At 35.8% G+C, this 16,066-nt stretch overlaps 1 protein-coding gene across 2 annotated transcripts in view; it reads left to right on the forward strand.

The window, feature by feature from the left end:
- Positions 1-16,066, forward strand: part of NRG2 (neuregulin 2) — a 675,057-nt gene that overhangs the window by 96,030 nt on the left and 562,961 nt on the right. For both annotated transcript variants that reach the window (XM_044069465.1, XM_044069464.1), the window contains exon 2: positions 9,696-9,855. In XM_044069465.1, coding sequence (XP_043925400.1) covers positions 9,696-9,855 — 160 coding nt within the window. The remainder of the gene's footprint in view (positions 1-9,695; positions 9,856-16,066) is intronic.

Here is a 16,066-nt window from a genome sequence, read left to right on the forward strand (position 1 = left end):
ATCTAGAGTTGGAAAGTTGTTCCTTACCCTCATTTAGATAATAATCCATATTCATAACAACCACAGCCCCACCTTTATCTGCTGGTAAGATGACAATGTCATGATTATTTTTAAGTTGCTCCAAGGCAGCTGCTTCCTCAGAGGAAAGATTATGACCCAAAATGGATGATTCTCTATTCGGAAAATGAAGATCCCTCAGAACTGCTTGTAAAAAGATTGAAACATGTTTATTCATTGGTGGCTGGAAGTCGGATTTGTGAAACCTGAATTCATCGGATCTTTGAGTATTGTTATCTGCAAAAAATAATCTGAGATTAAGTCTGCGACAAAATTGATAAACATCAGTGACTATACTATATTCATCCACAAAGAATCCAGGTACAAAGCCAGGACCTTTATTCAGTAAAAGGGTTTGCTCATCAGTTAGTAATACATCAGATAAGTTTAACACATTCTGGTCAATGTTCTTAGTTACTTCAAGATGGTCTGCAATAGACCCTCCACTGAACTGATGCCTGCCCCCATGTTTGTGCTTGCGGCCCCCACGCCACTTACTACCCCACATAAAGGGTGCTCTGCATTGGACCTCTTACGAATAGGTGACTCCCTAGTATTGACACTGTCACTATAGGTAAAGGAAGATTCCTCCCCTGATGTACTAATGTATGGGTTCTCTGTTCTCTTTAGAATAGATCTAGGTCTTTTTCTTGTGGTATTCACACTGGTAGCTCTATTGGTCTCTGAAAACCTAACTGTTCTCGATACTTCAAAGGGTCGACCCCTTTGGTAATCTGTTACATCTCTATTAAATTTCTTAATCTTTCTCTCCCGTATTTGCTTTTCATAGATTGCTAGCTCCTTAGATAACTTATTTAAAGAAGTGGCATACTGTGGTATCGCCTCATATTTCTTACATTCTTCACAAAATATTTTCACCTCTATCACATTGATATCAACCATCCTTTAGTAATATGAAGTCAAAATATGAACAAACATTATTGAGGCCTGTTGCAAAGCTAAATTCCATTCCCTGGTTAGTGTGTCCTCCGACCTATCAACCAGGGGCTGGATCTGAATTCTAAGGCCTCTTGGTACTATTTCTCTGTTCAGATATGCTCTGAAAAGCCTAAGATGCCATATATTGGCCCTTAAATTTTTCAAACCCTTTCCCAATTTATTAAAAGCAATGTTACATCCATCCACAGGATCAATTTCAGAAACATTCTGGTTACTGCCTGGTCTGGTATCAATGCCAAATACTCTGATATCATCCCTATCAGCACATAACCCATCTTTCCAGATCCATGTTGATAATCAATAATTACAATACTAATCCTGTTTTTAATCACAAAGAGGCTAACTCAATTATTTGAAGCAAAAAAAGGAGCTGGATATCCAAGAAAAGATTTCAATATAAATATTGGAAACAAAATTATACCATATTCTAAACGTACAATAGAGACAGAACTAAATCACCAAGGGTATCAGAAGATCATATAGCCCAAAATCTATAGATATAAGTGCCAATAGAGCTGCCATCAGTATACCACTATTCAGAGAAAAATAGGGCACCATGAAAAATGGACCCAAAAAAATCTCTGACAGACCATACAAGTGGGTCAATAAACTAACCAAAAAAATCATTTGTAGCTAAACTGTGAGTATATAGTTCAATATCACTTCTGCAATATGTTGATCCAAAGCCAAAATACTGAATGGTATGTCATATAAATCATAAATATTCATCTACCATTATCCTTCCTATTCACTATAAATAGTATGCCAACCACCTTGTGATATCCTAATGAAAACAAAAGGCATAATAAAGGTATAAGCAAGCATACGTTTCAAAAAAGGGGAAAATGCAGCATGAATATAATACGAAAAGAGCTACATTAATGACACCAAATACATTGGTGAATAATACATATGAATAGAGACAGCAATCTAAGACCATGTAAAAATAGAACATTGTGACCTATGATAACTGTGATTATAGCAACACTTAAACACTTCTGTGTTAATGCAGTACAATTGTATTATTATTAATACAATAATATTGTCAGAAAAATCCTATACCATATCATACATAATGTTATTCCATATGATAAAAACTAATATGACCCTTATGTTTAACGGAGCCAAATTTGTTCACATTAATGCCTTAATAGCACATTGCGACAACCATTATATGTATGGTATAGGCCCACTAAATATTTAAGTTCAATAGTCAGAAAAATCCAACTTCTGATTTATTACAAATTTCTTTTATAATTTGTCTGGATAAGTTTAATATCATATCCCAAAACAGACTTAGAGAATAACTATCCAAATATACAGAGCATTCCACATGTATTTCTACCATACACACCTCACAGTATATGAAATTGAGGAAAAACCCTCAACAAATACATATATTATGGTGTCAGTATCTTCTCTGCTTCACTAAAAATGAACATATAAGAATATAAAAGATGCCTGTTGAAAAGTATTTAAGCATCCAGAAAGTAATATTACATTGTCCCCAAATCACATGTTTATAATGTTCAAAATGTCCCAAAACACAACAGCTTGTTTTTCGTTCGAATATGCTCAAAAAATATGGCAAACAGTATCAATATTGCCTGATGTCGATTTTTACCATAACTTGTAATGAAAAGTCCCAATAATGTTGAGTTTCTAACTAATCCCAACGAACAACACTAGGCCTTTCCACAACCAATGTTCATGTTTCTCGAATTCCGACCGTTAGTCTGAGTCACAACCATGATAGGTATATGTACTATAATCCACATATATCGACTAACATAAAAATTGTCCAAATGTTGTAATACCGCAAATATTATAATAACCTTTCATTTGGAATGAAACCTACATGACAAATAGTACCTTGAAACATGCTGGCGACATACTCAATCTTTCCAAAGAAGAGAACATTCAGTTCTAATAAAAATGTAGCATCAGGCCTCTTGAACACTCCACCTTTTAACAATGATCAAAATGACTCCAGTCTGTTTCTGGTAAATTTAAGTCCTCAGCTAATATTATTCTTCCCTTCTGTGTTTCATGCAAGAAATGTATGAATTTCTCTAGGTCATCAGCATTTGACTTTGGTGGTCTATACACTCCAAAAACTGCTATATGTTCCAGGGTTGTCACAGTTACCAAGTCTATAGTGTTGGTGTTATCACTGAACATCTAATAATCCTAAGTCTCATAACTATGTTTAATACCTGTCATAACACCTCCACCTGATTTTTTGTTAGAATGTCTGTTACAGTAAAAACATTTATACCCTGACAGAACTGGTTTCCAGTCATTGTTCTTTAACCATGTTTCATAAACAATAACAACATCAGTCTTGTGGGAATGTAGCAAATTTTCTAATAAAAACTTTATTATTAATGCTCCTAGCATTAACCACCATTAAAGATGCATTGAATGTTGTTATCTGTAAACTGTTAAATTTTTGACATGGCAAACATCCTGCCTAGTGTTTGTCACATATTGCAAACTATCTGCTGCAAAAATTCTCTTCCATGATCTTGACAAATGCACACCATCCTGTCTGAAAACATTTGTGCCCAAAACTAGGCTTGGATGCTGTACACATTTCCATTTTTTGAAACAGGACATTTTTTTCATGTAGGTATTTGCCTAAACATCTTTTTATTCACCGTGACATGACTATCCTTTCTATATGTGATTTGTGATAAATACATCCTAACACCAGTACAAGCTGTACTATCTAAGAGGGCTGTCAGTTCCCTACTAACAGTCAGAGAATCCGTGTAGATGAGATCATTTGTACCAACATGAATAAAAACAGATCTGTGCTTCCTTACATTAAGGCATTCCAAAGCTTGTCTCACATCTTCTATTTTTGCTCCTGGCAAGCATAACACTATCCAATGTTCATTATCATCTCTGCACATATAAGTATCACTTCCTGTAATTGAATCTCCAATTACAAGAATATCTTTGCTGGCCAGCTCTGAAGAATCTTTAGCTTCTAATACAGTAATATCTGCTCTATCAGTTGTTACATAGATTAGGTCTTCATCACCTTTAGTCTTGTTAATCCCACTGTTTTCATTGTGTATTAAATTCTCATCCAGCTGGCATTGTAAATCCACAGCTTGAGCCGTGTAGTCAACATCTGTCTTTCTGTTCTTTTTTCTTACAGTAATGTTCTTCAATCCTTCCAAGTTCAGTTTTGATTTCTTCCTTTTCACCTGCCCCCTGCCTCTTTTTTCTACCTTTTCCATTGGAAAGGTGATGCCTTTTTCTGTAGACTGAGGGTTTTCTGATGTTATCATCCCCTGTAACCTGTGTGTTACATAACAATGGAGTGTCCTTTTTAATACATATGCTCTTTCCTTTACAAACATTTCCTTGGTTGTTGACTTCTCCTTTTTTTTGTCTTTTTGTTTCCTTCTAAACAAACCAGATCCTCATATTGCTGACTACTTGCATCCAGAATTCCACAGTTGTCGGGGCATCGTCTTGTTTCATAAGGGTTGAATGATCTTTGCAGACAATAGATGCATCATTTCTTAAATGCTTTCTGTTTGTTCTTTGCCTAACATTATCTATTTCACCAGTCCAGTCATTAATATATGAAGCAACAGTTTTCCAAGCAGTGCCAATTGCACAAGTGCAATCAGCATTATCTAGATTTACTTCTAACAATGGTAAGCAAATCATCCAGCTTTTGACACAAGGAACACAGATCACCAGTGTTATCAGCTGTTACCTTCAAATATGCATAGCATTTATTACACTGTATAAGACATTTGTACATTAGCAAATTAATAATCGCATACTCATTTAAGGAATCCATATTCAGCTTCAAAAAATATAATACCGTAAAAGAAAAAATAATCAAAATCAGTAACCACAGAATTCAGAGAGAACTTAAATCAACTTCCATGACAAAAATCACACAAGCAATATACAACTAAATACTAAATGGCTAGAGCGTGCCTGTCTAAAACTATCCCTTTCCAACATCCAATAGTGAAATTAAAGGTAAAACAATAAAATATGAATCAAAGTAAGTCTTGCTAACAAACTGTCCCTTCCTACCTGCAAACAGTGAAAAACGGTGATAACAAATGAAATATAAATTCAAATAAAACTTCTCTTACCATTCAACCCCACAGTAAATCACAAATATATATATATATATATATATATATATATATATATATATATATATATATATATATATATAAAATAAAGAAAATATTTAAATGCATTGAAGTAACTTAGATTGTTACTTTTATTTGCTTTCCATATTTTCCATTCCTGTTTTGCAAACACATTAATAATCTTCTTTTAATCTATCACTATTCTTCCAGGAAGAAGTGAAGTGTTTGTTATACTTATTGTAAGTTGAGTTGAACAGAAACCTAATTGTAAACTTTTTTAACCTTACCCCTTTAAATCGGTATCTTCAAGTTGAATATCTGTTCAGGAAGTCCTATTTTGTTTTATGTAAAGATATTGCCAACTTAGAAATGTTGTTTCAGGTTTTAATTTGAGACAGTAGAGATGTGTGGTTCACAATGAAGAAGGAAAGTTGAAATACAGAGAACTTACAAATAAAATAGATACAGACAGTGGACATTACACTGCTGGTAAAACATGCATGCTAGATGGCAGTTTGGGATAGATGTTGTAACTTAATCCGGCAATTGGAACAAAGGGCTATAGCTGTGAGTTGTTAACAATCTGTTTCCTGTGGTGCAGTGTTTGATTCCATCAACTTTCATTTGCCTTCTGTGTGGTCTTGAGCAAGTCACCTAACCAGACAGTGCTTTGGGACAACTGGGAAACTGAGATAAGCTTCTTGCTGATTTCTGGGACTGCAAAGCTTGTGACTACCTATGAGCCTAAGTGAAAAAATGAAAAGAAAGGACTTCTAACATTATTTTGTATTTTTCAGAGCTAACAAAGAGGTGTGAGAAGAGGGAAAAGAAGGGTGAGCATGAGTAATGTTAGCTTGTGTAAAAGAAAAAGGCATTGACATTACTTACAGACAATTAACAGTTGTACAGAACATTTCAATACAATGGGTAATATAAGCACATTATGTAAAAATAGGATGATCTTGTCAACTCAAGAACTAGTATAAAAAAAGAGTTAAATCTACACGGTTAATTATACAGAGGCTGGAAATGCAGAGTGATCATTTTTTTTTACCTTGCTGTCGATTTGCAGTACTGTTTTTAGCCTGCATGACAATATACTGAACTTGTACAAGAAAACTGCTTACATTTACTATACAGAGACCACTGCTAAAGCCTAAGATAGTAAGAGACCAAGTTGTACCCATTATCTGTCTATTTACATTTGTTAACCATTAACCTGATGATATTTAAGCACAAGACAACTACCACATGGTCCACAGATTCATAGGTAAATGCTAGGCTATCAGTCTGAAGACCATCACAAGCCTAGCCAATACCAGAGGCTGGAATCAAGCTCTATTCCTTGTATTTGTTAGGTAAAGAACTTAACCATTATGTCAACCAATCCCAATTTCTTTTTTGCAAAGATACACATCTGTAATGTTTGTGGAAGACTGCAGGTCACAAGGAATGTATCAAGGGTGATGAAGTATTATGAATTCTAGACTTTAATCCTTTGTGCACTACTTTTTAAAGATATGTTTACAAGCTTATAATAACAGTAAAACATTTTATTCTGTGACAATAGGTGGTACTGCCAGCTATGACAGGAGAAGTAGGGCAGTAGATATGTAACATATGCTAGCACAGCTAGCTGGAATTTTGTAAAGAATTATATGTCATTTGTATATCAAACTGATTAATACAGATGCTTGTGTTGAAAAATGCATTTGTAAAGTTACTTGTGTTAAAAATGTATCAACAGGGTGCCCTGCAGGAATGAAAAGAAGTTTACATGTACTGCTGTAACTGCTTGAAGGTATATGTTTTAACAGAGGATACTGGAAGAGAAGAGGTTAAGCTCAGTCCCAGCTAACTTTGGAAAATAGCTGAAATTAAATTAGGCCATAAAGATTGTATCTTACAGTTCTGATTGCAGCCAGGATATGTATAAGGGCAGTGTGACAGTGGTGAGATCTACAGTCCAAGTGACGGATGTGTTCAAGGTGAAGGTGGGATTATATCAAGGATCAGCTCTGAGCCCTTTCTTACTTGCTATGGTGATGGACAGGTTGACCAAAAAGATCAGACAGGAATCCCTTTGGACTGTGATGTTTGTGGATGACATTGTGATCTGTAGTGAGAGTAGAGAACTGTTTGAGGAGACCCTGGAGAGGTGGAGATATGGTCTAGAGAGTAGAGGAATGAAGGTCAGAAGGACAAAGACAGAATATATGTGTGTGAATAAGAGGAAGGACAAAGGGATATTGAGGATGTAGGGAGTATGCCACAGGTGGATGATTATAAATACTTGGGATCAACAGTTCAAAGTAATGATTAGTGTGGAAGAGAGGTGAAGAAGAGAGTGAAGACAAGATGGAGTGGGTGGAGAAGAGTGTCAGGAGTGATTTGTGAAAGATGGGTACCAGTAAGACTGAAAGGGAAGGTCTACAAGGTGGTAGTGAGACAGTCTATGTTATATGGGTTGGAGACAATGGCGCTAATGAAAAGACAGGAGATAGTGCTGGAGGTGGCAGTGTTAAAGAAGTTAACATTCGCACTGGGTGTGACAAAAATGGACAGATTAGAAAGGCGTATATTAGAGGGTCAGCTCAGGCTGGATGGTTTGGAGACAAAGCCAGATAGGCGAGATTGCATTGATTTGGACATGTGCTGAGGACAGATGCTGGGTATATTGGGAAAAGGATGCTAAGGATGGAGCTGCAGGTAAAAGGAAAAGAGAAAGGCTTAAGATAAGGTTTATGGATGTGGTGAGAGATGAAATGTAGGTGGTTGGTCTGACAGAGAAGATGCAGAGGACAGGAAGAAATGAAACCAGATGATCCTCTGTGGTGGCCTATAATGGCAGCAGCCAAAAGAAACAAGAAGAAAAAGAAGAAGAAGTTCTGATTGCAGCCAGTGATTAAATGTCTGTGTGAAGCCTGGCTTAGTAGCTCTGTAGGAGGAGTAGAAGTGTTAAAACTGTTTTGTGACTTCCAGGAGCTACAGCAGATCTGTGCAAAGCTCCATCTGTTTGTATGGTAACACATAGGTGCTAAAATCCTTGCAGCTTCTAGTGATGGTGATAGTGTAGGAAACAGTGTCAGATGACCAGATGTGATGTCATTCTGTAAGCTATCCCAGAAATAATATTTATATATTACATTGAGATGTCTCTCATTCAGACTTGGCACTCTGTTTTGGAATACTAACAAAGGAAGATCCCTCACCTACTTCATCTTGCCTTGTTCTAGTAAGTGAACTAGTGAATAATAACTCTTTAGATGAGTCAGGAAAATGTAGTGAGAATTGTTAAGTATTGTTTTTCTGTAACTGTGTGAATCTTTCCATCTTTGTTATTTTTAATATTTCCTGTGTCTGAAACTCTGATGTTTACTGTAAACAGATATTTGTTATTTTCAAGTTCTTTTGTTATTTATTAATACATATATTTAAACTTCTCATTGTGGCTAGTCCTTTTAGAAAAATATTTAAGCTTTGAGAGTATTTGCATATATTTATTTGGTAATAGCTTTGGCCACTCCTGAAAGCCTGGCTGTCTGGTCAACATTACCATATGTATTAATATTAATTTCTCTCAGTATAATTGGGTACCCTTGCAAGAGTCTTGGGTAGTTGGCTTTGTAGTACCTGGTGGCAGTGATAATTACCTTATAGTCTGGGCAGAAGGGACACAGCAGGTAAATCTGTGCCAGCCTTACCCAGGTGTGTGCTGTGTGTGTGTGTGTGTGTGTGTGTGTGTGTGTGTGTGTGTGTGTGTGTGTGTGTGTGTGTGTGTGTGTGAAAATCAAATCTCAGTGTGTATGTTTCAGCTACTTGGAGCAGGGACACAAAGCTCTGCTTTCACAGAGAGAGTGGTGGAGTATTTGGCTTGGGCAATAGGCTGAGGACTTAACTCTGCAGCTCAGCCACTGAGGAGCCTTACTGGGGATCTGGGAAGAGACAGAGAAACCTAGACCCCGCGTTCCCTGTGTGCTCTTATCGGAAATTGTGCTTAATGCAGAGAAGCCTACATCTTGAATTACTGACTGTATCCATTTGCATTCCAAGTGAATGTCTCACTCCACTGTCAGTGGTGAGGACTGAGGCTCCTTGATTACTGGCTCAGAATGGGGACATCACATATTCATATTAAATGTTCTCTTGTATGTTTTGTGCTATCCTCTAAGCAGCACTCTTAATATAATCCAAAAGGTCAATAAGAAAGTATATTTAGTAAAAATACTTCTGTTATGTGCAGGTAGCACATATTGCAAAAATAATAAATCTGTTCATTAATCAAGGAACATGCTCCATTTTGATTTATATAAGTATGTGTTAAATATGGATCATTGGTTTCATTACCAACTAACTTGTATGGTTATTTATGACAGAAAAATACTGCTTCTTTGTTTCTCTTCTGCTGCAACACTTTTAATAAATGGCTTTCAAATGAAAGTAGAAAGAGGTTTGTTGAAAGGAACACATGGTTGAAATAAAGTGGCGTTTTTTTTTTAAATACACATTTATAACATAATTTCTGGTTTCCTGTTTTCACAGCTGTTTCTCCCAAACTGAAGAAACTGAAGAACAAAACTGTCCAGGAAGGTGGAGAGCTTTCTATAAAATGTGAGGCAACTGGGAATCCAAAGCCTGGCTATAAATGGTTCAAGGATGGGAAGGAACTTAAAAAGAGTAAGGAGATTAAAATAAAAGGAAGGCAAGTACAAATTGTTGTAGCACATACTCTTCTATTGCTGATGTGTGCATCTTATTCTTAAAGTATTGTTTTGATTTTCTGCTTGCCATTATATCTAAGCATTAATTACATAAACTGATTGTTAGCTGTGTTCATGCAGTTACTAAAGAATGCATTAGCTTTAAATTAAACAGTTAGCTTTGTTGCAGTTAACTTGTATCATCTAGTTTCATAAGAACTAGAGCTGTTCAGTAACATACATGGCTTATCCTCATTTTAAGCTTATACTCCAGAAGTAGTCACATGTTATGAAGATAGAGAACTGATATGCACATTGCTATATTGTTTACGTGTTCTTGATTTTGGCAGTGTGAAAAAATAAATATTATGCATTAATGCTTTAAATAATGTAGTACACAACAATGTGGGTGGCAGAATATAATTCTTTTAGCTCAGAGCTCTGTACTGTAGCACATCACGAAGTGATCCATTAAATTAAGTCATGCATTTTGGAATGAGGAGCAAATGTTGGATACGTGGGAATTTTAGACTAAGAGCAAATGTTGAATTAATGGAGGGGAAGTATCATGTCATTTTTGCATTTATCGATCATATTGTGCTGTAATTTGCTTTCAATGACTTTTCACTGACATGTTTTCCAGTTGTTTGCATGAGTTTCAGAAATATGAACACTAATGGTCATTCAGTCAGTAATATTAAAATGTTCAAGCATGTCTGTTCCTTTATGCAGTTGTGCATGTAGTCAGTTCTTGGGATGCAGGCTCCAATGTAAGTTTAAGTGTCTCTCTAGATACTGCCAACAGGAATAGTTCACTTCTTTATACAGTACTGTTAATCGTATTACCACCTGTGCCATCTGATCAATGTCTGGGAATAACTGGTTGCAAATAAACCCAATGCCAAATTCTTAAGAATGCTTTGCAGGAATTTCTCAGCATATTTTCTGGGTTAAAGAATCTAGTGCTGTCCCCTTTAAATGAGTCATTCTTATGTAGGGTGAGTATTTTGAAAATTGTAAAACATTTGTAAAGATCCTTCCAGATATTAGTATGGATATTTTGAGAAGAGCTATAGAAGACAAAGTACTACATTATGGATGATCAAAAGATGCTTCTTATTAAAAGGTTTAGAAACAATGTGACTATTGCAGGTTCTTTTGCTTCTTTTTTTATTGTTGTGATTTTTTTTTTAAATAGAAGAAGCATTGTATTTTTCTGATGATATGAGCTAGTATCTGGCAAGCAAATGACTCATGCTTTGAGAACAATCCAACTTTGGCATCTCTGCACTTTTAACAAACATTCACCAGTATTATAGTTAACCAAAGGAAATGAAAACAAGATACCTTGCACACTGCTACATTTATAATATAAACCAGATGATAATGAACTGACAGGCAACTTTTATCTACTTTTGGCCTTTAATAGGACCCAGGATACCTAGGACAAAATCATGGCTTTATCTCTCTGTGCTGCAGGGGAAGGGAACTGATGGACTCCATTGTGATTTACTAGTTGAATATATCTCAGTTTGTGGTGTGCATTGTCGTGACTGTAACCAATTAATTGCAGATCTTTCTAAGGGGGTACAGTGTAAGTTACAAAGGTACTCATTAACATTAAAATGGTCATTTGGACCCATTATGTAACTGTCAGCCTTTACTGAGTAGCCATGTGGATATATCCATAATGGCGGGTCTTCTGACTCATTAGAAAAGTAGAGAAGAAGAAAATCTATACATATGTGTGTGTGTACACACACACACACACGCACACACACACACACACACACACACACACACACACACACATACATACACACACACACACACACACACACACACACACACACACACACACACACACACATACACACACACACACACACACACACACACACATATATATATATATATATATATATATATATATATATATATATATATATGGATTCACTTCATAACACTGAAACTTCAAAATACTGAAAATGACAAAACTTCATAATACTGAAGACCAAAATACTGAAAGCTCAAAATACTGAATACTCAAAATACTGAAACTCAAAGTACTGAAAACACATATTATGTGTAAACTCATCTTAAACAACATAAATCATAACAATTTCTACCAAATATATGCAGGAGCAAGCCCCTGCACCCACACCCTGCTAATTATATATATCTACTCCAAGATTGCACTTAACTACACTATGTGCAATCTTGGAGTTGATATATTTAATTAGCATGGGGTGTGGGGGTCTATATTTGGTAGAAATTGTTATGATTTATGTTAGTTACATATGTGTTTTCAGTATTTTGAGTTTCAGTATTTTGAGTATTCAGTATTTTGAGCTTTCAGTATTTTGGTTTCAGTGTTTTGAGTTTCAGTATTTTGAAGTTTCAGTGTTATGAAGTGAATCCATATATATATATATATATATATATATATATATATATATATATTATTCAATTTATTTTATGACTAACACTACATTATTGTTTATGCTCAGCTTGGGAGTGCCTTCTGTGTGGAGTCTGCATGTCCTCCCCGCGATTGGGTAGCGTTCAAAAGACATGCGTGCGTAAATGGTCATGCCTTCATTGAAGGTTGGGCATCGAGCTGGCACCTCGGTGTTTCGTAAAAATCTACTGTCAATCATTAGCGGACTGGAGTTCTGCTGTGGCAACCCCTTACCGGGAAAAGCCGAAAGACAAACAACAACAACTACATTATTGTTTATAATCATGTTTCTTGATATCCTGTAGATGAACATTTTTAATTATTTATTAACCAGGTAAACCAATAAGCACAATGCCTTTCTCACAGGTACAGAATGGACAAAGAGTGGTCAAACATAGACTGTGGGAATCCAGATAAATCACAACTCATAGCTTTAATCCTCTGTGCCAGATTGTCACATACACAATGTATTTATTTTATATTGCATACATATATATGCCCAGAAACATACTAGCATGCAATCTCTTTTTATACATATATATGTATGTATATACATGTGTGTATGTATATATACCTGGAGAGGTGGAGATATGCTTTAGAGAGGAGAGGAGAGGAATGAAGGTCAGCAGGGCTAAAACAGAATATATGTGTGTACATGAGAGGGAGGGTAGAGGAATGGTGAGGATGCAGGGAGTAGAGTTGGTAAAGGTGGATGAGTTTAAGTACTTGGGATCAACAGTTCAGAGTAATGGTGAGTGTGGAAGAGAGGTGAAGAAGAGAGTACAGGCAGGGTGGAATGGGTGGAGAAGAGTGTCAGAAGTGATCTGTGACAGACAGGTACCAATACGAGTGAAAGGGAAGGTCTACAAGAGGGTAGTGAGACCAGCTATGTTATATGGGTTGGAGATGGTAGCATTGTCGAAAAGGCAGGAGTCGGAGCTGGATGTGGCAGAGTTAAATATGTTAAGATTTGCACTGGGTGTGACTAGGATGGACAGGATTAGGAATTAGTATATTAGAGGGTCAGCTCAGGTTGGACAGTTTGGAGACAAAGCAAGAGAGGCAAGATTGCATTGGTTTGGACATGTGCTGAGGAGGGATGCTGGGTATATTGGGAAAATGATGCTAAGGATGGAGCTGCCAGGTAAGAGGAAAAGAGGAACACCTAAGATAAGGTTTATGGATGTGGTAAGAGAGGACATGCAGGTGGTTGGTATAAAAGAGCATGATGCAGAGGACAGGAAGAAATGGAAACAGATGATCCGCTGTGGTGACCCCTAACGGGAACAGCCGAAAGAAGAAGATGATACATATATATGTATGTATGTATATATATATATATATATATATATATATATATATATATATGTATATATATATATATATATATATATATATATATATATATATAAAAAGAGAGACAGAAAGTAGTTAGCCTACAGTTAATAACTTTTTCTGTCTTATCTTAAAATGGTTTTAAAACTTAATATACATTTCTAAATGACAGAAAACATCAGTAATTGTCATCATGAATTTCTTCAAGGAAACATGCATTTTGTTAGTGAAAAGTAAATACTTAACTAACAACCAAGCTGAAAATCACTTGAAAGTAGTCATTACTGTTTTCCTTCTTGCTTAAGTTGGAACTGTATGTTATTCTCTGAAACATATAGCTTCTCATGGCTTATTTCCTCAGGATTTATAGCTATAATTAAGTCTTTACAAGAAATATTAGGCAACAGTTTGGATCTAGGATTTAACTGGAGACAGTACAAAAGCTTGAAACTAATTCAGCATCACAGCTGTTAGCAGTTAAAATTACAAAACATACAACTAAATCTAAAATGATTTCAACACTGATAAATTTTCTCAAAAGTTTAATTTCTGTTTATTCAAAATTAGAATCTATTATGTTTTGAAATATGTCTAGTAATGCAATACACTTTGCATTTTTAGAGGAACATCCTATAAAAAATGTGTTGTAGGAAAAGTAAGTTAATATCTACCAGTAGCCAGAGTGCAGCATTCTCCTTGATTTGTTTGTTACTTGTGTTGTCTTCCCCACAATTCTTTTGTCCTTCTTCACCATATTGTACTGTGTTTAGTAATGGCCAATTCCTTTAACAAAGCACATAATAAAGATGAAATGCAGTCTATGAAGCAGAAAGTAATGTTGATATGTTAAAGGTATAGAATGCCACTGTGTTTGACAATTACTGTTTTGTGACTGTCCTGAATGCATCCGGAGTTGCAGTATACTATTAAGAATGATTTTTTTCCTGCATGCATATATATATATATATATATATATATATATATATATATATATATATATATGTGTATATATATATATATATATATGTATATGTATATACATCTATATATGGGTCCACTCATTTAATGAAGTAGCCCATATGTCGACCTCCAAAACATCGACAGAAAAGATTGACAAACAGAACATAAACGGTACGATGAATGCACTGAGAAAGACCTTCAGTGCATGCAACAAATAGCATAATTTTTTTTGCCAGGGAGTCAAACCCTACTGTACCCTTCAAAGCCCCTGCTAATTTTATATACTGATTCTGAGATCACACAATCCCCAGGAAATGTAAATATCCCCCTACCCCAGGACTGTCAATCTCTCACTACTGTCGACCACCTGTCTGTTTTGACTAAATGGTGTCAGTCTCCTGGGTATCAGCATTCTGTCATTTCAACAGAATGTCTGACACACATACACACACACACACACACACACATATATATATATATATATATATATATATATATATGTGCGCGCACATATGAGTGTGTATCAATGTAATCAAAGGGGCAGATCAGACAGTAGAGGACAGGACAGCAAGCCTTCAAAGTGACCTTAGTAATTTGGGAGAGTAGGTTGAGAAGTGCCATCTAGGGTTGAATGCAAGGAAGTGTGAAGTACTGTAAATAATCCACCTGGAGTACAATAATCCCAAGGTGGAACACTTGAATTATTCCACATGGGATGTAATAGTCCCAGGACTGAAGACCTGAAGTATACCACATGAAGGTACAAAGTGAATACAGCAGAAATCAATTACTAGGTACAAACTAAAGACAGTAAAATGAATCACCGGGTACAGACTAAGGTAGCTTAGTTAGTCATTGTGTGTAGTTAGCAGAGTAGAATATAGGGATAGTGAGGTTCTATTACCACTCTCTAGAGCACTTGTAATAGTTTTTCCCTCTCCCAGTCACTAGGGGTGAATAAGTGATACCTGATTCAGTGAAAAACAGTGACTTCTGAAACATGCCTATTAAACAATTAAAGCATTTTAGAAGTGAACTTCATCCCATAGTGTGAAGCTCTGTGTCCCTCCTAACCTTGCTAAACTATATGTAATAACTCTAAGGTACCTTAGAGTAAGGTGAATTGTGTCAGGTAACACAGAACTGGACCTTGTATGTATTCCTTCATGCTTGACAGTACAGTTTTGACATTCTGAGGATTGTGGTTACAGACCTCATTACGTCAGGTTCCTGGTCACACCTGGAGTACCATGTTCAGTTTTGATGCTCATAGGGGGATAAGGATATCAAAGAAGAAGTGAATAAACAAAAAAGGTTGCCTGGGTATTAAAGAAGTTAAAATACAAGGAATAGGAGTACAGGTATGATTTCACAGAATTAAAAGAGGCTAGGCAGAGGAGGGGTACGCTCACCAAATTAAGAGTACAAAGTTCAGCTTAGACATCGGCATGTATTTT

Source organism: Protopterus annectens, chromosome 4.part0 (assembly GCF_019279795.1).
Source record: "Protopterus annectens isolate FY-2018-M chromosome 4.part0, PAN1.0, whole genome shotgun sequence".
Lineage (NCBI taxonomy): Eukaryota > Metazoa > Chordata > Ceratodontiformes > Protopteridae > Protopterus > Protopterus annectens.